The sequence below is a fragment of the Pleurodeles waltl genome, chromosome 6 (genome assembly GCF_031143425.1).
Source record: "Pleurodeles waltl isolate 20211129_DDA chromosome 6, aPleWal1.hap1.20221129, whole genome shotgun sequence".
NCBI lineage: Eukaryota > Metazoa > Chordata > Amphibia > Caudata > Salamandridae > Pleurodeles > Pleurodeles waltl.
This window is the reverse complement of record NC_090445.1, coordinates 1171103459-1171128952: the sequence shown is the minus strand read 5'-3', so window position 1 is coordinate 1171128952 and position 25494 is coordinate 1171103459. Positions and strand designations below refer to the sequence as shown.

General features: G+C 44.7%; 1 protein-coding gene across 1 annotated transcript in view; it reads left to right on the top strand.

The window, feature by feature from the left end:
* The window catches only part of DNAJB12 (DnaJ heat shock protein family (Hsp40) member B12), a 295716-nt gene that overhangs the window by 103579 nt on the left and 166643 nt on the right, over window positions 1-25494 (top strand). Inside the window, exon 2 of the mRNA XM_069240389.1 lies at window positions 7130-7304. Coding sequence (XP_069096490.1) covers window positions 7130-7304 — 175 coding nt within the window. The remainder of the gene's footprint in view (window positions 1-7129; window positions 7305-25494) is intronic.

Sequence of the window (25494 nt, the reverse complement as noted above, 5' to 3'; positions counted from 1 at the left end):
GTAAACAAAGAGAAACATACAATGCATGTACATACACAGTACCGTCTGCAAGGCAGAAAACCTGGAAGGGCTGGTGACAACGGGCAGTCCAAGGTACCTTGCAAGCAGTAACATTCCTGTGGGAGGGGCGGAAGATTAGGAAGTGGAGATTTTGCTGAGCACCTCCCGATGCAGACAAATAAGGATTAACGGACCACTGGTGAAATCCTCCTTCTGTTTTGACTTTTATGTTCTTCCCCTAAAGATACATAACATTCAAAGATCGTCACTTTTTACTGAAAGACGTTTGCCCATCTTCCCCTTTCATGACAAGAATTAGGAACAGCTACAAAAAAATCAGAAGGGAATTACAGCTGGTGACACACGGTATCACATGGTACACAAAAAAACATAACATGCAAGAGCTTAAATACAGTACATAATTATTAGAATTGTCAAAGTGCATTCCAGAGTTAATGGGAAGGGGAAGAAGTAAGCTGTGGCTTCTTTCTGACAGACCGTACAAAACATACGGTTGGAAACTATTTGTGTTCAGCTTGAACATTATAGAAATCCAGAATGTGATACATGGTTATACGGTAATATTTAATACAATGATACACAAATAAGGTGTGACAACAATATGACCGACTACAAAAGTCTACAGTATAGCATTGTGATCCAATGAAAGGAAGCTTCTTTTTTCTTCTTCATGGTTTAAGATTATCCTTTTAGAAGTACCACACCTATTTGGTACAGTTATAGAGATCTCAGTATCTTTTCTCAGCTATTGAAATCTATAGACATTTTAAAGTTTATTACCTAGGGTTTTATGGAAATCATAAACCTCCGCATTTAGAATTTGAACAGTCAATATAGTAAACTAACAGAAGTATCCATGCAGATAGATAGGGACTACAGGCCAGTCGCAGCTCGGGGGTGGGGGGATTCCTAGGGGCGGGGCGAAGCACGGGGTGGGGGAAGGCGATTATGGGAGGGGGCAGGGTTGCATAATAATTAAAAATAAAATCTTTAAAAACTTACCTCGGCTCCTGCGCTGCCCTGCCCCTTGCTCCTCTGAAGGCTGCAGGCACAGGCTCACAGCCTGCCTTGCAGCCAATCCTGACGCTGCTCAAAGCAAGCAGACTGGTAGCCTGTGCTGCCTACTGTGCATGTATGTTTGGCTGGCACAGTGCACTCCCCTCTGCTTGTCACCCCCATACCCCCCCCCTTCACAAGGAAGGGATAATAAACACAGTTTATTATCCTTTCCTTGTGAAAGGATTCGCAGCGGTTGCTGCTGACGAGGGGGGGGGGGAGCGTTGCTCCTCCGCCCATATGGTGGAGCCGCCCCTGCTACAGGTCCATAAGCCCACATCCATAGGTCATAATTTAAAGACCCACACTGTTTGATCTGCTCAATTCCACAAGTAAATGAAGCAACCAAATCGCTATTAAATAGAGCACTTCACTGGTACTGTATCAGTTATGCCATTCCAAAACAAATCCATCTATTTCCTCTGAACCTCCCTAGCATACTAACCACATTTTTCATTAATCTTCCTTAGTGTGTATACTTTATTTATCTCCATTTGTAAAGTGCACCATACACACTAAAGGAGTCTCTTTGCACTGTTGTACAATGAATTGTGCCAGTGGAAGAAAAAAATTAGGTACCCCCCCCCCCCCCCCAAAGCCATCTCTTAAATAGAAATAGGATGGGACCTAGGCAGTCCACCGATGGCAGTTAGAGTGCATGCAGCTAGGTTTTTACTATTTTTCTGAATCTAATTAAAGTTGACTCTGCACTCAGAGAGAATGGGTGCTGATTCCGCAATTTTGCAGCTGAACTTGGAAGGCTGTTCAACCAAAATGCTTGTACTTGGAATGGTAAGCAAGCCATGGGATTAAGACTGCAGTTTCTGAGGGGAGGGGGTAGTGTATTTTGTTAATTTCTATTTTGTAAAATAGATCCATTGTTGTAAAAGAATAATATTGTATTAGAATTCCTAACATCTGGCTGATTGATGAAAATGTCTGAATAAACTGGGTCTAATCATTCTTCCTTTCTAATGGAACCTAGCCGACAAGGGTGAAATCAAATGTACCAGCATTACTAGTCCTGTGTACCTTCTTGAAGGAGGAGTTTTTGAGCTCACTGTCCATCTGCCCTTTGGCATTGAGTGTACCTTCCCATTATGGCTCCTCTGGGCAACCATGTGTTCCCGATGTCGAGATCCACTTGGCACTGAGCTGATTCTCAGTGATTTGGCCTCTCCTTGACAGAAAAAACATTATTTCTCATTCATGACTTCTCAGCCTGATAGGGTCTTCCTTTATTGACTTTTTAAACCTGTAAGGAATTATTTTCTTGTGTTTTATTTTTGTGGTGGCCTATATTTTGAGATGGGTAGCATGATGTTTATAGATGTTTTCACTTGGTTTCTGCCGGTATGATGGTTCTGCTAATGATAAACTAAGGTCCTGTGTAAGGTGTAAGGTGGAGATATTCTTGGGTACGTCCATAATTTTGACTCCTGCTGACTATCCATGTATGATTAAGTGATCACAGTAGTCCGTCATTTGGCACTTACTAGACAGGAATATCCACGTTTCTATATAATAATTGAATCAATACAGGGAATGCTCCAAAAATATATGTGCAATGAAGGCATACCTTATGTGACACATATTCTGCTGTTGGCAAAATTGCCGATTGCCTGTTTGTCAGGTGTAGGTTTGTTATGCTTGAATATCGCTTTTCCTCTTCTTTCAATCTTCTATCGCCACGAAGTTGTAATTTTGTGGATATTCATGAGCATTTGCATTGCCTTTCCTTCCACTTATCTCCACTAAATTATAAGTGGTGCTTTAAGAATGTAAACAAAGCATGTAACACACTCATTTTTAATAAAATATTGGGTAAAGAGACATTTTAACCAAGAGAATTTTGTCCATGTGATTGTTTTTTTGGTTCAGTTTCATATTAAGTAATTGTACATATTTTCTGCAACGAAGACTGTCTGTACACATGATTTGGTTTTGCCTTGTATGCACTTAGGGTGTTGTGAATTTGGTCAAAATCATAAAACCTGGGACAATTCATGGCACATCTTTCTGGAATCTCCATGTTTCTGTAAAGAATCAGCCTCCAGGTGAAAAGTCTGTCAGTTCTGGAGCAACGTACTATTGAAAATGTGAATGCAACATATTGTAGTGCCACGTTTATTTATGTTCCTCTTGCACTGTAACTACTTGACCAATTATGTGGAAGGAATTTTAACTGTTATTCCCAGCAGGTTTGTTACAGGAATCTAACACGATATGGGAAGATAAACATTGCTTCACTGAAAAATAGCACTTAAGCTGATTTAAAGTTACTGACAGGGCTTGTTAGAAATGGGGTCTCTAGTTGGCAGTCGGTTTGCACCTTGTCCTAGTAGGGACCCTCACTCTAGTCAGCATAAGGGAGATACCTGCTCAGATAACCCCTGCTCACCCCCTTGGTACTTTAGCACGAGCAGTCAGGCTTATCTCAGAAGCAATGTGTAAAGCATTTGTGCATAACACACAGTAATAAGTGAAAACACTACAAAAGGACACCACACCAGTTTTAGAAAAATAGACAATATTTAGCTGTATAAAACAAGACCAAAGGGATAAAAATTCACCATACAGTGCTAAAGAAATGAATTTTGTAAGATTTATCTTAAAAATACAGTTCCTTGAAGTCTATGGCCCCACCTGGGGCTATCACAGTGTCATGATCAACAAAACCAACAGTTCAGGCCGGCCTCAGCGTACGCGGACCAGCTACGGTGTTGGGAAGACCCGCAAACAGTACCTTGGATTTGCAGGGCGTTGTGATCCTCGCGATCAGCTCCGGAGAGTGGCGTCACTGGCATCGCGGTGTCAGTTCTGGAGTTGGTGCGGGAGTCTTCAGGGCACTTGAAGTCAAACAAGTACGGATCGAACTCCTGGCTGATGAAGTCAGGACCGCTTGCGTGGATGGCGTCGGGGCTGCGGTGCAAAGTGGGATGATGCAACATGTGGTGCTCACAGGTCACAGTGCAGGCAGTGGCTCGGTGACGGCAGCCAGCAGCATCAGTGAGACCACTGCTGCGGTGTGAAGCAGAGCAGAGCAGTGCGACGTGCAGTGTCACCAGGTCACGGTGCAGGCAGCAGAGTCAACATTGCTGAAGCACTGTCATCGGGAGGCCCAAGCCAGCGGTACAGGAAGGGACGGTGCTTTGTGATCCTCACGAACGGTGTCCACGGTGCGGGCAGGATGCCTGGTGACGACACGAGTCGATGATGCTGGTGTCGGTGGACTGGGCCTGCGGTGTGGGACGGGACGGTGCTTCGTGTACCTCACGAGCGGTGCCCACAGGCCACGGTGTAGGCAGTGGCGCCAGTGTCAGCAGCAATGGCGGCATCAGGGATGCCTAGGCTGCAATGTGAGCAGGCAGTGCCAGAGTGCAGGGCTCACAGGTCACGGTGCCAGCAGCGGCTCGGTGAAGTCGTCCGATGACTGCGTCGGTGAGACCAGGGTCGTGGTGCGAAGCTGGGCAATGCGACTTTTTGCGACGTTGACAGGTCACGTGCAGGCCAGCAGTGTCCTTGATGGCGTCTTTGTGGTTTCTCCTCTTGAGCAGCACAAAAGACAAAGTTCCCAGTGCCGCAGGTCGAGGAAATTGAAGTCTGTGGTGTCCCTGAGAGTTACAACATGAGGCAAACTCTACTCCAGACCCTTGGAGACGTTTCTCAAGCAGGGCACACAGCAAAGTTCACCCTTTGCACTCTTTTCAGGCATAAGCAGCAACTGCAGGCCAGTCCAGCAAAGCAACACAGCAAAGGGACAGTACTCGTCCTTCAGCTCTTCTCCTTGGCAGAGGTTCCTCTTGATTCCAGAAAGATTCTAAAAGTCTGGGGTTTTGGGTCTTGCTCTTATACCCCTTTCTGCCTTTGACGTTGGCAAACTTCAAAGCAAAGTCTCAAGTGTTTGACAGATCCTTCTTTGTCCAGGCCACGCCCCAGACACACAACAGGGGGTTGTAGATTGCATTGTGTGAAGGCAGGCACAGTCCTTTCAGGTGTGAATGACAGCTCAACCCTCCTTTCTAGCTCAGGTGGCTCATCTGGATATACAGTCTACAACCCCACCCCCTTTGTGTCACTGTCTAGAGAGGTGCAAAACAGCCCAACTGTCAAACTGACCCAGACAGACAATCCACAAACAGGCAGAGTCAGAATGGTTTAAGCAGGAAACATTTTACACATACAATTTAAAAACAAACTTCAATAAAAGATGTATTTTTAAATCGTGAGTTCAGAGACCCTAAACTCCAACTTTATATCTGCTCTCAAGTGGAATATGCGCTTTAAGGATATTTAAAGGCAGCCCCCATGTTAATTTGTGAGAGAAATAGGCCTTGCACAGTGAAAAACAAATTTGGCAGTATTTCACTGTTCGGACAAATAAAACACACAAGTATATGTCCTACCTTAAACATACACTGCACGCTGCCCTGGCGGCTACCTAGTGCCTACCTTAGGAGTGTCTGAAATGTAGCAAAAGGGAAGGTTTAGGCCTGACAAGTGGGTACACTTGCCAATTCGAATTGGCAGTTTAAAACTGCACACACAGACACTGCAGTGGCAGGTCTGAGCCAGGTTTACAGGGCAACTATTGTAGGTGGCACAACCAGTGCTGCAGGCACACTAATAGCATTTTATTTACAGGCCCTTGGCACCTCTGGTGCACTTTACCAGGGACTTACCAGTAAATCAGATATGCCAATTATGGGTAAACCAATCAACTGTACAATTTACACAGAGAGCATATGCACTTTAGCACTGTTTAGCAGTGGTAAAGTGGCCAGAATCCTAAAGCGAACAAAAACTGGTCAGAAAAATTAGGAGGAAGGAGGCAAAAAGAATGGGGATGGCCCTGCAAAAAGGGCCAGGTGCAACACAGCTGAACCCTCAAAACATTTGCTACATCCACAGATTTCTTAAGATCTTCAGTGGCTTCTGCAGAGTGCTCATGTAGTTTAGTTGTTTTCATGTTGCAGAGAAGGAGTAGGATCGATAGTAATCAAAATGACACCTTAAAACAGTATGAAACACGACCAAATGCAATTTCAGCCAACCACTTTGACTCCTGTCAGCTATAATCCCCAAAGTGTAAAGGACGCTGTGCTATCTGAAAGTGCTTTAGGGCTATAGAAATAGGGAAAATGCATCATACAGCTTCACTTGGCATAACACAACCAAGCGCCGACCTCTCACTCTTCTCTTCTATCCATCCGGCGCCCTCCTCACACTGCTCCTAACTTTGTACTCATTCCCTCCATCTCATCCCTTCTGTCCGATACTCCTTCTCTTCTGACTCCCCCTCCTTTGTTGCGCCCCCTCTTTCTCTAACATCATTTAATCACCCCATCTACCTCCCTCCTTCCTTCCTGGTCCTCATCCATTATTACACTATTCTCCCTGATTGTCAGCTTCGTATGTGTGATTCGCGCCGTTGAAGGTGCCTTGCCCCCACAAGCTTGTATTCCACGCCATCATTACCAGGATGGTATCTTCCACTTTCCTGTGGGGAATATGTAAGCCTGTCTTCCATACACTTCGACAAACGCATTATTTGACCAACTTTCTCTCGGCTTCAGCTCCTAAGCAAGCACCTCAATTGAGCAGCGCAGTCTCAGGAACCCTGTGAGTCCGGTTTCACAGTTTGACTTTGTTAGTAAGGCATGGGAGCTCAGCCCACCTGAAAAGGATTTGCGTGTGTTGTCAGCAAAGTACACTACTACGTCTGAACACTGACTCTCTAAATATGCACGAGGCTTCGATGTGTGATTATGTCAGTCTAGCACTTCTCTGAGGAGCTGCACAGCTCGTGGTTTTATTAATTAGCTAGGCAAAGTAAAAAAAATAAAATGCTGTGGGTTCCTCTTTTGAGAAATAAAATGTAAATAAACTCATTCCAAACATATTTTAAAATAATATTTTGCTTATGGAACAATGATAATGTATTTACCCTCCCCTAATGAATTAATAATTCATCAAAAATAATTACTCTAACATCTGTGCACTTTAAATATTTGATCAGCATGTGATTGTTTTTTTTATTTATCTTTTCCAGCGCTAATTGAATCCCTTACACAGAGTGCTCAGTCATCGGATAAACATTCACAAAACAGAGACTCTACACATACTCGTCATAGAAATCCTGGAAGCGAAGCGCCTTCGGCCAACGGAGAAGCAGTAGGAGAAGGAAGCAAAGCCTACACACCTGACCAGGTGGAAGCAGTAAAAAGGTACAAACGAAATTCTGTTGTTCATATTATGGCCCCATTTACAAGTCTGCTCCTCTCAGACAAGGATGGGACGTTGTTGCTGCACTTGGGCTATAAGAGTGCGAGAAAAAACAGACTTGATTTACCTGTCAGAAAATCTGTCCGGTAAAATGTTCAAGTAATGAGCCCTGTTCCTTGACCCTCACCTGGCCCCCTTTCATACACTTTCCCAGAGCCACTAGAATTATGCAGCAGTGGAGGGCCAAAGTGCAGCCAAAAAAGTAAATCATGCAGTGTAATGCGGCCCATTTTGTGCTGGTATTATTTAATTTCTTTGTCATTTTTCCGCTTATTAACACTGTGTTCTTTGGCTGTACCTCCCTGGTACCAGTTTAACACCTAAATATAGCAGTAAGCAACAGAAATGTGACCAGTCAGCCTTTGCAAAGGGCCTTCCACTGCACTGCAACTCGTGGTGCTGCATTTTTAATAACCTTTGAACTGTTGGATCTAGAAACATTTTTTGTTAAAATTTGCAGTTTATGCAGCAGATAATGGATTATGTGGCAAATACAGCAAGTCCTAAACTATGCGAAAAACACTGATGTCTCACAGTCGCATAATTCTAGTGGCCCTGCCCTTATCCCACCCCTATTCCGCCAAGACCTGCCCTCTCACAATTAACAGCTGCAGAGAATAGGTGGTAAATGTGAACATTGATCCCACAGAAAAGGAAATAGCACATGGAATTCCTCCTGGCAAAACAGGACCTGCACAGTTGTTTCCCATTACATGGGCATTCATCTATAACTACATAGTGCTGCTGAGGTATTACCAACATGGAGCCAGGATTTGTGGGTGAATTGTAACCGCCCGCGCAAGTATCTTTGGCTCTAGTTGTAAAAGGGTTATCAAATTACAGGCAAATACCTCCAACTGAGCTATTTCAATTCCCATGGAGAACAAATGTAAAAAGCAAAAAAAGAGGAGAGGTAGTTTGTTGCAACGTTTACTTCTTTATCAGATACACCGTGCTGGCAGTAACTCTACTTCCTCTCAAATTCTTTGTCCATGCATCATGCACAAACACAAAAAGTGTCAGAGTACGAAAGTGATTCTGAAGAAAGTCTAAGTAGTCTTCTGTTGTCCTATGCCATCATCAGTAAAGTCCTGCATGAGTCCACTTCTAGTGTAATCTCACTTCTGCCACACTTACTAAGTGCTGCTGCTTCTGTCCTGGGTTTTCACGAACTAAAAGAAGAAAGCAGAATAGAGACTGAGGAAGGGAGAGTGGAGAAGGGCAAAACAAAATATTACATGGATATACAGATCAGCTACTGACAAATTTGCAAGAGAGGGATGTTTTTAGATGTTCTGGGATTTAAGAAAGATTCTTAATGCAAGCAACAGGTTTATTTAGTCTATTGTGCTTTGCTCCTGGAATGGACAGATTGGAAGCCTAATTGTGTGATAACTGGACATTTTCAAGCGTAGCTATCCCTGACCTCTTGAATTCTCCTAAACCCCTATTGATGGAGCATATACTGGCCAAACTGATATGTGAGTATGTGGTACCTTGTAAGCAGTGAAATTGATTCCAACCTCAAGGAAACTCAACATAGTTCTTTTGGCGAGTAGTAGTGAGACCATTGGTTACTTTGGTACCCCATGAATATCTACAAAGATGTACTAGGGTAGTCCTAGCTAGACCTGCCAGAGTATTATTTCCAGAATCAAGCTGTCCATGCCTGGAAATTGGAGACTGTACAGAAGTCATTTTTGGTGAAAACAGAATGTATTTAATTCATCAGTTAAAGTTGGTCTAATGTATGATCTGCTTGGCATAGGGTGTCATTGTTAGATGGAAGTTTAGGACAAATCATGGACTTTTACAGAAGTTAAAACTACTAGTAGCCATCAAGGTGCAGCACCAACAGCCAGGACTGGTCAACTTTGATGAGTTGTTGGTTGCTAAGTATTTGGTATTGTGCCTTGCGGAGGCTGAGCATGAGGAACTTTAATTTGCCTGCAGGACTGAATTATTTATGAATAGACCTTAGTCAGGTGAATGCAGTTGATTCTGTTTTATCAGAAGGGCCACTCCTTCCATTTGGATTCCAAGTTCCTTGTACAGATTGTATAGAACAGAAACATTAGTAGGGCACTGGGAAACACTGTAAGACCTGGGTGGTTAAAGAAAGTCTTAAAGAACTAGCTCCTTTCCTTCTTTTTGGGATATCCACCAACAATTAATCAGTTCAATTTAAATCTGTGAGTGCACATTTATGTTATCTGAACATCATGAGCCTGTGGCATTGATACTGCCCTTTTAAACATATTTTGGGCACACCTTCTGAAAGCTGTCAATCTAGGTTTTGAACCTGTGACATCATTCATTATCAGTTGTTTCCTGTTAGTCAGGAAGGAAGCACTCTAGTTAACGACCTTGCCCTAAAAGCCCATACAGGCACTAAGGATCTGAACTGGTCTGCATTCAGCACCCTTAGCAAAGAAACCTGACTGTAATGTGTTAGGTAGTTCTTTTCTTCAATGTGGCTATTGAGCTGGATGCCCAACTTTTAAAGATAGGCTTTCTTTGAAAGAGTAACTGAGATATCAGATGAAAATTAGCAAGGGTATATCAGTTGGAGCTTTTGATGTGTAGGCATTTCACTCAGTGAAGGAAGCTGGTGCTAGCGGGAGCCAACAGGAGCCAGGGATCAAGAAATAGGGCGATTGAAGACAAAGTGTGGGTTTTGGTGTAAAGAGTTGAATAAGTGGATGGGTTTACGGTTTCCCAGGCTTTTGTTTAAAGCTTGTATTTGTGCGATAGTTAAAAGTAGACTTGTGACCATGTAACTTTTTTCTGTGCAGTGATGTAGTTTAAGATAGCGTGCTGTAACAAAATCATCCTACATGACCGAAAAAAAATATGTTCGATGGCATATGTTGCTGCAGATACACATGTTTGGCACAGTCCGCTGCCTGGTGTTGGGCTCGGAGTATTACAAGTTGTTTTTCTTCGAAGAAGTCTTTTTGGTCACGGGACCGAAGGACTCCTCCCTCTTTGGCTCCATTGCGCATGGGCGTCGACTCCATCTTAGATTGTTTTTTTCCGCTGTCGGGTTCGGACGTATTCCTTTTCGCTCCGTGTTTCGGTTCGGAAAGTTAGTCAGAATCTCGGAAGAAAGCGTCGGTATTGTTCCGTTCGGTATCGGGATAGTTAGGTACATCGACACCGATCATCGGAAGACTTTGGGGCAGTTTCGATCCCCCATCGGGGCCTGGTCGGCCCGACCGCGTGCGACATCGAAGCCGATGGAACGGACCCCGTTTCGTTTCTGCCCAAAATGTCACAGTAAGTATCCTTATACAGATCAGCACTTGGTCTGTAACTTGTGCTTGTCCCCCGAGCACAAGGAGGATACCTGTGAAGCCTGTCGAGCCTTCCGGTCCAGAAAAACACTCCGGGACCGAAGAGCCAGGCGTCACCAAATGGCGTCCACGTCGACAAAACAACGTTTCGACGACGAAGAGGAAACATTCTCGGTTCCGGAATCAGAATCCGGAGACTCCGACGTCGAACAACAGCAACAAACTGTGAGTAAGACGTCGAAAAGTAAATCCATCGACAAACCGAAAGCCCAGGGGACGCCACTGCCAACAGGCCATGGCTCGACCCATAAATCAGGCGACCCGTCGAAGGGGCCGAAAAAGGGCACGCCCATAGCGAAGACACCCGACTCCGGTCGAGGGACCGCCATGGAGCAACCTCGGAGCCGAGAAAGCGGCTCCGAGAGACAGAAACAAGATACCGGCACCGAAAAACATCGGCACCGAGAATCCTTGCCGAAAGGAACAAAAATTCTGTCGGTGCCGAAACCGAAAAAAGATTCTCTCTCGGCGCCGAAAAATACCACACCTTCATCCTACTCAGAGGAACAAGGACTAAGTGGCCAAATGCACAAATTTGGACAAGAGCTCCAAAGTGTAGAATCGGACTACACACAAAAGAGACTGTGCATCCAGCAAGATACAGGGAAGATATCAACCCTTCCCCCAATCATGAGGAAAAGAAGGATCGGACTTCCAAAGGATGACACACAACCACAAGCCAAAGTGGTTAAAAAAGTCACGCCTCCGCCCTCTCCTCCACAGGCATCGCCGGCACAAACACCGCCACAAATGCACTCACCAGCGCAAACTACCATAAGTCATGACGATCAGGATCAAGACGCTTGGGACCTGTATGACACCCCAGTGCCGGACAATGATCCCGAGTCATACCCCACAAAGCCGTCACCGCCAGAGGACAGTACCTCATACTCGCAACTGGTGGCTAGGGCTGCAGACTTCCACAATGTCCAACTGCATTCCGATCCTATAGAGGATGATTTCTTATTTAACACCCTCTCGGCTACACATAGCCAATATCAATGTCTCCCAATGCTACCAGGGATGTTACGGCACGCAAAACAAATTTTTGAGGAGCCCGTAAAATCAAGAGCCATCACCCCAAGGGTGGATAAGAAATACAAACCACCACCCACAGACCCAGTGTTTATTACTTCGCAGTTACCACCCGACTCTGTGGTAGTAGGGGCAGCTCGCAAAAGAGCAAATTCACATACATCTGGCGACGCCCCACCTCCGGACAAAGAAAGCCGAAAATTTGACGCGGCAGGGAAAAGAGTGGCGTCACAGGCAGCCAACCAGTGGCGCATCGCAAATTCACAAGCGCTGCTGGCCAGATATGACCGCGCACACTGGGACGAGATGCAACTTCTCGTAGACCATCTTCCCCAGGAATACCAAAAAAGGGCGCAGCAAATAGTGGAAGAGGGACAAACGATCTCAAACAATCAAATCCGCTCTTCACTAGACGCAGCCGATACTGCAGCAAGAACAGTCAACACTGCTGTCACCATAAGGAGACACGCTTGGCTACGCACTTCAGGCTTCAAACCTGAAATCCAGCAGGCTGTCCTTAATATGCCCTTCAACGAGAAACAACTGTTTGGCTCGGAAGTGGATACAGCCATTGAAAAACTTAAAAAGGACACAGACACGGCCAAAGCCATGGGCGCACTCTACTCCCCGCAGAGCAGAGGCTCTTTCAGGAAAACTCCATTTAGAGGGGGGTTTCGTGGCCAACCCACAGACACCACCAGCCAACAATCAAGAACCACACCATATCAGGGTTCCTTCCAAAGGGGAGGTTTCAGGGGATATCGGGGGGGTCAGTTCCCAAGGAGTAGGGGAAGATTCCAAACTCCAAAAACACCTCCACCTAAACAGTGACTTTCACGTCACGCAACCCCTTCACTCAACACCAGTGGGGGGAAGACTAAGCCAAGTCTACCAATCTTGGCAACAGATTACAACAGACAATTGGGTATTAGCAATAATCCACCATGGCTATTGCATAGAATTCCACAACTTCCCACCAAACATCCCCCCCAAAACACGCAAAATGTCACAACATCATTTAGAACTTTTAGGACTAGAAGTTCAAGCACTACTGCAAAAGGATGCAATAGAATTAGTACCAGTACAACAAAAAAACACAGGAGTTTACTCCCTGTACTTTCTAATTCCAAAAAGAGACGAAACATTGAGACCAATATTAGATCTCAGGACACTAAATACCTACATCATATCGGACCATTTTCACATGGTCACACTACAAGACATCATTCCACTGCTCAAACAGCAAGATTACATGACCACATTAGACCTAAAGGATGCGTACTTTCATATACCAATACACCCTTCTCACAGAAAGTACCTACGGTTCGTATTCAAAGGAATACATTACCACTTCAAGGTGTTGCCATTCGGAATAACAACTGCACCAAGAGTGTTCACAAAATGTCTAGCAGTAGTAGCAGCACACATCAGGAGACAACAGATACATGTGTTCCCTTACCTAGACGACTGGCTAATCAAAACCAACACAGTAAAAAAATGCGCAAGCGACACCACCTTTGTCATACAAACCCTTCACAAACTGGGGTTTTCCATCAACTACACAAAATCACACCTAGAACCGTGTCAAACACAACAATATCTAGGAGCAACCATCAACACATCAAAAGGAATTGCCACTCCAAGTCCACAAAGAGTGCAGGCATTCCACAAGCTAATAAGTGCTATGTTTCCAAACCAAAAGATACAAGCAAAATTTGCGCTAAAACTTCTAGGCATGATGTCATCATGCATAGCCATTGTCCCAAACGCAAGACTACACATGCGACCCTTACAACAGTGTCTAGCATCACAATGGTCACAGGCACAGGGTCAACTTCAAAATCTGGTGTTGGTAGACCGCCAAACATACCTCTCGCTTCTATGGTGGAACAGCAAAAATTTAAACAAAGGGCGGACATTTCAGGACCCAGTGCCTCAATACGTTATAACAACAGATGCTTCCAAGACAGGGTGGGGAGCACACCTCAATCACCACAGCATTCAAGGACAATGGGATATACACGAAACAAAATTTCATATCAATTACCTAGAACTGCTGGCAGTATTTCTAGCCTTAAAAGCCTTCCAACCCATAATAACACACAAATACATTCTTGTCAAAACAGACAACATGACAACAATGTATTATCTAAACAAACAAGGAGGAACACACTCAACACAATTGTGCCTCCTAACACAAAAAATTTGGCAGTGGGCGATTCACAACAACATTCGCCTAATAGCACAATTTATTCCAGGAATACAAAACCAACTAGCAGACAACCTTTCGCGAGACCACCAACAAGTCCACGAATGGGAAATTCACCCCCAAGTTCTGAACAAGTACTTTCAAATTTGGGGAACACCCCAGATAGATTTGTTCGCAACAAGAGAAAACTCAAAATGCCAAAACTTCGCATCCAGGTACCCACACCGCGAATCACAAGGCAATGCTCTATGGATGAATTGGTCAGGGATATTTGCGTACGCTTTTCCCCCTCTCCCTCTCCTTCCATATCTAGTAAACAAGTTAAGTCAAAACCAACTCAAACTCATACTGATAGCACCCACATGGGCAAGACAACCTTGGTATACAACTCTACTAGACCTTTCACTAGTACCGCATGTCAAACTACCCAACAGGCCAGATCTGTTAACACAACACAAACAACAGATCAGACATCCAAACCCAGCATCATTGAATCTGGCAATTTGGCTCCTGAAATCCTAGAATTCGGACACTTGGACCTCACACCAGAATGCATGGAGGTCATAAAACAAGCTAGAAAACCTTCCACTAGACACTGCTATGCATCTAAGTGGAAAAGATTTGTTTACTACTGCCATGCCAATCAAATACAACCAGTACATGCCTCTACTAAAGACATAGTAGGATACTTACTACATTTGCAAAAAGCAAATCTCGCTTTTTCATCTATAAAAATACACCTCGCAGCTATATCTGCTTACCTACAAACTACTCATTCATCGTCTCTATTTAGAATACCAGTTATTAAAGCATTCATGGAAGGGCTAAAAAGAATTATACCACCAAGAACACCACCAGTTCCTTCATGGAATCTTAACATCGTCTTAACAAGACTCATGGGTCCCCCTTTCGAACCCATGCATTCCTGTGAAATGCAATATCTAACCTGAAAGGTCGCATTTCTCATTGCAATCACATCCCTCAGAAGAGTAAGTGAAATACAGGCATTTACCATACAAGAACCATTTATTCAAATACACAACAATAAAATAGTTCTAAGAACAAATCCAAAATTTCTGCCAAAAGTAATCTCACCATTCCATTTAAATCAAACAGTAGAATTGCCAGTGTTCTTCCCACAACCAAATTCTGTGGCTGAAAGGGCACTACATACATTAGACATCAAAAGAGCACTAATGTATTACATTGACAGAACAAAGCTAATCAGGAAAACAAAACAACTGTTCATAGCTTTTCAAAAACCACACATAGGAAATCCAATCTCTAAACAAGGCATTGCTAGATGGATAGTCAGATGCATCCAAACATGCTATCTTAAAGCCAAAAGAAAATTGCCTATTACACCAAAGGCACACTCAACCAGAAAGAAAGGTGCTACAATGGCCTTTCTAGGAAACATTCCTATGAGCGAAATATGTAAGGCTGCAACCTGGTCTACGCCTCATACGTTTACTAAACACTACTGTGTAGACGTACTAAATGCACAACAAGCTACAGTGGGCCAAGCTGTACTAAGAACATTATTCCAAACTACTTCAACTCCTACAGGCTAAACCACCGCTTTTAGGGGAGGTAACTGCTTTATAGTCTATGCCAAACATGTGTATCTGCAGCAACATATGCCATCGAACTGAAAATGTCACTTACCCAGTGTACATCTGTTCGTGGCATTAGTCGCTGCAGATTCACATGTACCCTCCCACCTCCCCGGGAAGCCTGTAGCCGTTTAGAAGTAGATCATAAACCTTAAACATCTGAACATTTGTAAATAATTATTAGAAACTCTTATCATACATACATATTCACTCCATTGCATGGGCACTATTTATACCAAACAACTCCATCCTCACCCTCTGCGGGGAAAACAATCTAAGATGGAGTCGACGCCCATGCGCAATGGAGCCAAAGAGGGAGGAGTCCTTCGGTCCCGTGACCAAAAAGACTTCTTCGAAGAAAAACAACTTGTAATACTCCGAGCCCAACACCAGGCAGCGGACTGTGCCAAACATGTGAATCTGCAGCGACTAATGCCACGAACAGATGTACACTGGGTAAGTGACATTTTCATTTCATACAATTCCTGCCTTAAAATACTTAAAAATAACATAGTATTCCATTTACATACCATTTACTCAGTTAATGTCATTTTTGTTTCATTTAAAATGCATACCCATTCACGCTTAACTCTTGGAAAACAAAATGCCAAACACACTGCTAAGTCAGAAGTCAAAATCCTAAATAGCTGAACCATTACCTCCTCAAAAATTCTGAGTGTAAATACAATTATCCAGTATTGGATCTTTCATAAATTCACATGCTTGAATCATCCCCGTCGTCGAAGTGGGAGTGCCACGGTACATAAAATAGCAATAAATAATAAATATTTTATTTTTTTGCCATAGGCTATAATGGAGTCAGAGCTTGCTCATATAGCCTATCCATGTCCTTTTGTGAAAGGACCCAAACCTGCCTGCTGTCCAATCAGGCACCAGCACCCTCTAGAACCTTCTCCAGAGAAGTTCCCTTCCTCAGATTTTCTACCGCACGTCGTGTGAAGGGAGTCTCCCTGAGCTCTCATCAGTTTTTTCTTCTACTTCAGAGATTTTCTCTCAAGAAAGCTTCAAATATGTCTGATTCTTCTAGAAAAGGCCTTTTCCGCCCTTGCAAGACCTGTGGGAAGAAAAGGCTCCATGTGGATGACCCACATAAAGAATGTTTGTACTGTCTCTACCCACAACATCAGGTTAAGGACTGCAAAATATGTCGCACCTTCTCCACAAAGACCCTCAGAGACCGGGAGGGCAGACTCCTGACATGGTTACAGGCCAAATCCTGTACTTCAGGTGAGGAGAGTGGGTCAGAGAGGCCACATAAAAGGTCCAGATCTGAGGACCTAGGCCACATAGAGAAATCCAGAAAGAGGCAGAAATCTCATCATGGGAAGGGCTTACAGACTTCAGTCTCCTCTGAGCCTTCCTCTCCTCTTCACAAGAAGGAGTCTTACCATCTATCTCCTTCTTCAGAGCCTTCTACTTCTGGAAAGATGACTCTGAAAATTAGAACAACGACGACGACACCGTCGACGACCGTGACGACGGTACCTACATCTACCGTCTCCACTTCATCGTCGACGAGACCGTCGTCAGCGTAGACGACCTTAACATCGACGGTAAGGGGTCCGATCCCTTCTCTCCAGACTCCATCGGCACCGTCGACGACTGCCCCGTCGACTATAACCTCACCCACGTCATTCTCATCGGCGCTATCGCCATCGACGGTGTCAAAGAAGCTACCGTCGACGACACTACCGTCGGAGAAATCATCGTCGGCGACTCCACCGGAGACGAGACCACCGTCGACGGAAAAATCTGCACCATCCACGGCTGCATCAACTTTCACGCCATCGACAGCAGTGATGCCTAGTGGACACGTTGAGGCCATTCCTACCTCTTCCAGGTCTCCAGCTCTCCGAGCCATGGTCAGCATCAGAAGTCTACCTGCACAGGACGTTTATCCTACCGACACATCTCCAAACAAGGTGTCGGCTTTACTACCCAGTCATCTTCTTGACTGGGAGGAATCGGACGAAGATCCTTTTGGAGATGCACATAGCCCTTCGCAGCTCCATGTCAAATCTCAAGATGACGATGAAGAGAATGAGTATGAACAGTATCAACCAAACTACTCTCATCAGGACCAATACTATGAAACACGGGAGCCTCAACACAGAGACACCGTAGAAATGCCTTCCTCCTTAATCCAGGATTTACAATCCATGCTTCAGGATTATAGGAGAAGGTTTCCAGCGGAAGGTCAACCACCGGCGCCGGTCTCTACGGTGACGCCAGGTAATGCTCCTCCTCCTCCTCCAGCTACTCCAAGATCAACATCACACTCTGTGTTAGCTGCACCCCCCAGAGATGAAGGTTCTACTTCAGGGGAAGAAGAACAAGAAGAAGGAGAAATTTCTACTCCACAACATCCTACAGAGGAATGGGATGATTACTTGGCCCCCACTCCTTCTCCACCACCTCCTCGCCCCTCTGATTCTCCGCCCGAGGACATAGGTGGTTTCCATAATCTTATGGACAGAGCCGCAGTACGTTTCCACCTACCAACATCTGTCTCCCAATCGGAATGTTTCCTGCATGATTTCAAAGAACAATCACGGAAGTCGGTACGGTCCATTCCGATTATTGATTACATTTGGAGCGAGGGCACAAAGATTATGCAGAATCCGGCTACTGTTCCTCCAGTTCCACAAAAACTGGATAAAAAATATAAGGCGACCCAAGATTCTCCGGCATGCCTTACTGGCCATCCAAAGCCTGATTCGGTCATCTCACAGGCTGCTCAAAGGCGCTCCAAAAATCTATCAACGCCTATCTCCACTCCTCCAGACAAGGAAGGTCGCAGACTGGATAATATAGGCAAAAGATTCTCCTCAATGTCTGCAATCACTGTCAGGGCAGCAAATTCATTAGCAATTTTAGGCCGATATGATCGTCAGATGTGGTCCGACATGCAACCTTTCCTGGACCTCATCCCAGAAAATAAGCAAGAAGAGGCACGAAAGATCCTACAGGAAGGTGAGTGTGCGTCGGAAGAGATTATTGACTGCGCTCTGGACATAGCCTCTACTGGTTTCCACCAACTAGCGGGCGCCGCTGTCTTACGACGACAAGGTTGGCTCAAGGCCACATCCTTCAGACCAGAAGTGCAGTCCCGGATTCTAGACATGCCTTACGATGGGGAATCTTTGTTTGGCAAACATGTGGATGACGCACTTCAAACCATTAAGACGGACACAGACACGGCCAAGTCCCTGGGTACCCTGCAGTACAGGAAGCAGCTCTTTCGAGGGGCTAGAGGGAGAGGTTTCACCTCATTTCGAGGTTCCTTTCATAGACAGTACCAGCAATCGCAGTACAGGCCTTCATACCATCAGCAGTACAGGCAATCATCGACTGCCTCCTATACCAGACAGGGAGGGAAACGAAGACAGGGGTCACAATCCGGAGATCAACCCAGAAAGCAATGATCTTCCACAGGCACCGGCTATGCTCCCTCAATGCCCGCAACATCAACAAATAGGAGCAAACATTTCCAACTTCATCCAAGAGTGGAAGAAGATAACATCGGACAAGTGGGTGCTAGATATAGTGACAAGAGGTCATACCCTGGAGTTCACAGAAAATCCACCGCTGCACCCACCAACATCAGGCAGCTCTCTCCACCTTCGTCTGCTTCAAGCGGAAGTCATCAGCTTTCTGGCCAAAGGGGCTATAGAGGCAGTTCCTCTGCAGCAACGAGGTCTCGTATTCTACTCCCGTTTTTTCCTCATAAGGACGAAGTCGGGAGAGTGGCGTCCAATATTAGACCTCAGGAAGCTCAACAAGTTCCTTCGGAAACCATCCTTCAGGATGATCACATTGTCGGATATCTTGCACCTCTTGAATCCTGGAGATTTTATGACAACCTTAGATCTCCAGGACGCCTACTTCCACGTTCCAATACACCAAAAACATCGCAAATATCTCCGTTTTACAGTAGCCGGTGCCCATTATCAATTCAGAGTCCTGCCATTTGGACTCAGATCCGCTCCGAGAATCTTCACGAAATGCCTTGCCCAGTCGCAGCCTCCCTCAGAAGCAAGGGTTTCCAAGTGTTCCCTTACCTGGACGACTGGCTCATAAAAGCTCCGTCATCTCTACTAGCCTCAAAAGCCACATATGCCTGCCTAAGACTATTCAACAGTTTGGGTCTAACAGTGAACCTACAAAAGTCAGTCGTGTTCCCCGCACGCAGGAGAGTTTTCCTGGGAGCAGAATTGGACACTATCCAAAACAAGGCATATCTTACCCTAGCAAGGCAGCAGAAGCTGACTCAATTGGCTGTCACAAACTCCGCAAGAAAGTTAGTTTCAGTACGACTATTCAAATCGCTTCTGGGCATGATTTCCTCAGCCATAGTCCTAGTACCGCTGGCAAGACTCAAGATGAGACCTCTACAAGAAGAACTACAACTCCAGTGGACCCAGTCACAAGGATCCTTCGACGATTTAATAACCATCACACCAAGGATTCGGCAGACGTTAGAATGGTGGTCCCACATCAACCACCTCTCCCACGGTCTAACCTTTCTGGCACCAATAGCAGATTTCGTTATCACCACGGACGCCTCCCTGGAAGGATGGGGAGGCCACTTACAGGACATGCGCATTCAAGGCAGATGGTCCAAGCTCCAAAAAGAGATGCACATAAATCTGTTAGAACTGAAGGCGATTCATCTTACGCTCAAAGCTTTTCTGCCACGCATTGCAGGATCATCCGTGTTAGTCAGAAAAGACAACACAACAAGCATGTTCTACATCAACAAGCAGGGAGGAACAAGATCCCTCTCCCTCTCAAGGGAAGCTCAGTCTCTCTGGAACTGGCTCACACGGAACAACGTCCGCCTCAGGGCAGAGCACCTGGCGGGGGTCAACAATGCTCTAGCGGACTCTCTCAGCAGGACAGACGACAACTGTCACGAGTGGGAACTCAACCAGACCATACTCAAGAGCATTTTTCAACGATGGGGTCGGCCGATCCTAGACCTGTTCGCCACCAACCTGAACGCCAAATGCCAGTTTTACGCCAGTCGATACCCACTCCCGGGGTCGTGGGGAAATGCTCTTTTGATAAGATGGTCCGGGATCTTTGCATACGCTTTTCCCCCCATTCCACTGATTCCCAGACTCCTCAGGAAAATGAAGACCGAAGGCTGCAAGATCATTCTCATAGCCCCCAAGTGGCCGAGGCAGTACTGGTACACAGAGCTCCTCCTCCGGTCAATAGCCAATCCAGTCCGTCTCCCTTGCAACCACAATCTTCTATCGAAGAATCAGGGTCTCATCTTACATCCCGACCCAACTTCACTGCACTTGCATGCTTGGCTCCTGAGTTCAGAGAGTTCCAAGATATGAACATCGACCAAGAATGTAGGCTCATATTATCTAAAGCGCGAGCGGAGAGCACAAATAAGACATACAAATTAAAATGGAAGAGGTTCTGTGTTTGGTGTTCTCAGAACAATTTTCACCCATTTCAAATCAATCCTGAGCAAATTCTTCCTTACCTGCTCTCCCTTTCCAAGGCTGGTCTTTCCTATGCATCAGTCAAGATTCACCTAGCAGCTATAGCCTCTTACAGACGATCGGCTAACATGCCGTCTATTGGTTCAACCAGAGTCATCAAACAGTTTATGAAAGGGCTGTTCCGCACGTTTCCTCCAGTTCGCTTACCTCCGCCAGAGTGGCACCTTAATATTGTTCTCTCCCAGCTCATGAAAGCCCCTTTTGAACCCGTCCATAGAGCTGAACTCAAGTACATCACCTGGAAAGTGTCAACCTTGCTCGCTCTCACCTCTACCAGAAGAGTCAGTGATATACAAGCGTTCACTACTAAAGAACCCTTTTTAGTTTTTTCTGAGGATTTCGTTATGCTCCGAACCAATCCCAGATATATTCCCAAAGTTCTATCTTCATTCCACCTCAATGAACCAGTTATTCTACGAACCTTTTTTCCAAACCCTACTACGATAGCAGAGAGGACTCTCCATTCTTTGGACATTAAACAATGCCTAAAATTTTACCTGCAAAGTACCAAGAACATCAGGAAATCAGACCAACTCCTAGTATCTTATTCTCTGGGACGTCAGGGAACAGGAGTAACCAAGGCCACTATAGCCCGATGGATTTCTTCCACAATCCAATTTTGTCACACCAAGGCAGGAAAACCCTTGACTAGGCGCCCGAGAGCCCACTCTACAAGAGCAGTCTCCACATCGGCTGCTTTGTTTCAAGGTATTGCCCTTGAAAAAATTTGCCAGGCTGTGACATGGAAGACCACACACTCCTTTACGCAGCACTATTGTTTGGAGTCATCACAAAGAACAGACTCTCTAGTAGGACAAGCTGTGCTACGCCATCTCTTTCATTAAGGTGAGACCTTTCATTAGTTATAGTCATATGGTTTAAGATGCAGATAACCATGTTTCTATTGTGTTTCCTGGTGAAATAGCTAAAGTGTATGTATGTATGTACTTATTAATGTGTATGCAGATAGATTAATTTTATCTTTATATATATATATATATATATATATATATATACACGTACTTAGAGTATCTGTATTCCTTCGTAACTCACGCTCAGAAATGTATGAGTTTTCTATAAATGTTATTATTATTATTATTATGATTATTATTAACTATAATTGAGATAGAGGGTCTTCATGCTCGCACCCTCCACCCACGCTGGATACAATGTTTATCAACCATACTGCTGTCTATTCAGATTCAAGCATGTGAATTTATGAAAGATCCAATACTGGATAAGAAAACAAGTTACTTACCTGTAACTACAGTTATCCAGTATTGGTATCTTTCATAAATTCTCATGCGACCCACCCTCCTCCCCTTTGATGCTCGCATTTCTCTCAGGTTTTTTATTTTTCACTCCTGTGCTGGAAAATCTGAGGAAGGGAGCTTCTCTGGAGAAGGTTCTAGAGGGTGCTGGTGCCTGATTGGACAGCAGGCAGGTTTGGGTCCTTTCACAAAAGGACATGGATAGGCTATATGAGCAAGCTCTGACTCCATTATAGCCTATGGCAAAAAAATTTTTATTTATTATTTATTGCTATTTTATGTACCGTGGGACTCCCACTTCGACGACGGGGATGATTCAAGCATGTGAATTTATGAAAGATACCAATACTGGATAACTGTAGTTACAGGTAAGTAACTTGTTTTCATATGTCTGTTTCAAAAGTTAGCAACAAAGAAACATTAGGAATATTAAAGCTGCATCAATCTTATTTTCAGGCAAACACCACTTTTTATCCTGAACATAAAGCAGACCCATCCTGAATTATACCAGTGCCTGTCTCAATACAAAGATTTATAATGAGGACATAGTTACTGTGCGACACTCAAACTCTACTTCATCTCACAGAGAATCTGTAAGCATACTTTTGTCTTGCTTTCGTGGCTCCCAAGAGTACAACATTCCCTTTTCCTAAAGTTCCTGTTAAATTCCCTCAGCACGTTTCTAACTCAGTTTAAATTTTCTAAGCAGCTTACTAATTTTTCCGCTGTATTCTATATTCTGTGTATTGGTTGCAGCCAAAATTGATAGAGGTGTTTTGGCAGCAATGGTGCCTTCGTAGAGCTCAGTATGAATACAAACAAAACAAGCATTTGCAATGCACTAGGGTCACGCGTTTCTCAGAGTTACAGCTATTAGCAGTTGTAAACTCCCAACCGGATTTTTCTTTCTACATTGAAATTTAAAAAACAGTGCGATCGCGCTGCTGCAGTTCACTTGTAATGAAACCTATCGGCAAAAGTGCAATTATCTAGATAACCAGCAAAAGTGGAATTAACTATGTAACATCGTCGATGTTATGCAAAGCGCTCGACTTCTGCCAAGCGAGATCGTGCTGTGGTCAAAAGATAAAAAGTAGTCCAGAAACAGGACGGGAAACAACGAGCCTCGCATGTTTTTCTGTACTACGGAAAAGATATGACGTATGCGTGCCTTCCACTAATGAAAGCAAGCAGATTTTAACAGGCAAGCCCATGAACCAATGAAAGACAACTGACGTGAACGGGGCTCCGAGCCCTTTTCTGACTCCTAAAGCGTCTCGCAAGCGCATGCAACACAAGCTCGACCCTAAAAAGGGTTACAGATCTCAGCATGATTGACCAAAACGTTTAACCTGGCATCAAGCTTCATAGTCTGTATACCTGAGGCTTATGCATGGCCATAAGCAGATTTCTAACGCTTTCCAACTAGGGAATCATTGTCAGATGCACAGCACTTGCACCTGGTAACAGAACATGTGTCAGGCACATACAAACACCTAATTGACATGTTAAGCAGGAATAATGTGCAGGTGCAGTAGTGTGAGGTGAGAGCACAGCTGTTACAAACATACTTCCACATAAATGGTAATATCAGGAATCGCTGGTGGGATAGTGGAGTTCGACAGTAGAGCAGTGGTAAGTGCATAGATGCCACGACTCACCTGCTTTTGGTGAAGCATTTGACAAGTTAGCAAATCAGCGTGCCATGGACGCAGTGCTTATTTTATTTAAAAATAGAGGTGTTGATTCCGAAAAATTGTCATGTGGCTCCTGTCTATCACGCATGGAACTCTTCCAGTCCTTCAATAGCTCTGCTGAGCAAGAGGAAGAGCAGTCTGAGCAACCCGCTGCTGAGCATGTAGGGGATGTGAGCCTTGGAAGCAGGCCTTACTGTCTCCACTTTATGCACATGTCCTGTCCCAACAACAGCTTCAGTGCCACTACTGGCCAGAGCCTCCGATTGCCCCAGAGAGCTACCTGCCCATCATCACTAAAGTCAGCCTGGCCATAAAGAAACATCACACTGTCTGGGGTGTAGGAATACCTATGGTCTTTATTTTATTTTCATTGTGGTGTGTGGAAATAGAAAATGGGCTACCAGTACATTGAATGAGGAGGATCATTGTCTTGACTCTCCTTCTGATGCTGTGGACCTTTGGGCAAATGAAAGAAATACTGACTGTTTCGCTCCTGCCACTCTGTAAATTAAGGCAGCTCCTGACCAGGACATGATAGCTAGGGATGTGTCAAAGAGTTCAGGTTCTGTGACGTAAACGCGAGTGGTGCCCACTGGCACAAATTAAGTCTGGAGAAGTGGGTTACATCAGTGGGATTGTGACAGAAGAGACTTATCAGTGTCTTTCCTGTTCCCAGCTAGCACCGTCCATGTTTTAGATGACAGAGACAATCAAGCCAACACCACCAGAAATATAATTTCACCCATGGCCCTTCTAATGGAAAATGGGGACCAACTATATGAGGTAATTGGGGAGGTGGGTCCAATAAAATGTCTCCAACAATGGGTCAGTCAGATGGGTAACTATGGGATTGCTGGCAGGGCCTTTCCCATACAGCCAGTAGAAGTGAAAGTGTAATCAAAGACATGAAAACAGATATAGAAAAGCAGCATAGCTACAGAAGAGGTGGAAAGCAGCATAGCTACAGAAGAGGTGGAAAGCAGCATAGCTACAGAAGAGGTAGGTAACGTCACTGATTTACTGAACTTCCTTGCCGTCTTTGTTGCAAGCAAGTGTGTGGGTATGGTCCCAAGGAACATGTAGAAGAGCAATGACTACCTGGGAATCGAAAGATAGTTAACAGAATGGACAGATCTGGTTTGGAAGGTGACTGGCTCTCTATCATCTTTTGGCTTCTGTCCAATGTCGGGAACTGCAGTCAGTTGCATAGGCAGTATCAGAAACCAAATTGATCATGATCCACTAAATAAGAGGAGACTCTCCTTGACTTTTGGGACTTACCACATTAGATCATATCTTGACTTTGCTCGAGGATCACCACTAAACCACAGGAAGATATAATTTTGTTGAATATTCACTTCTTGCTAATGAGGGCATGAGGGACAACCAGTAATAGACTTACTAT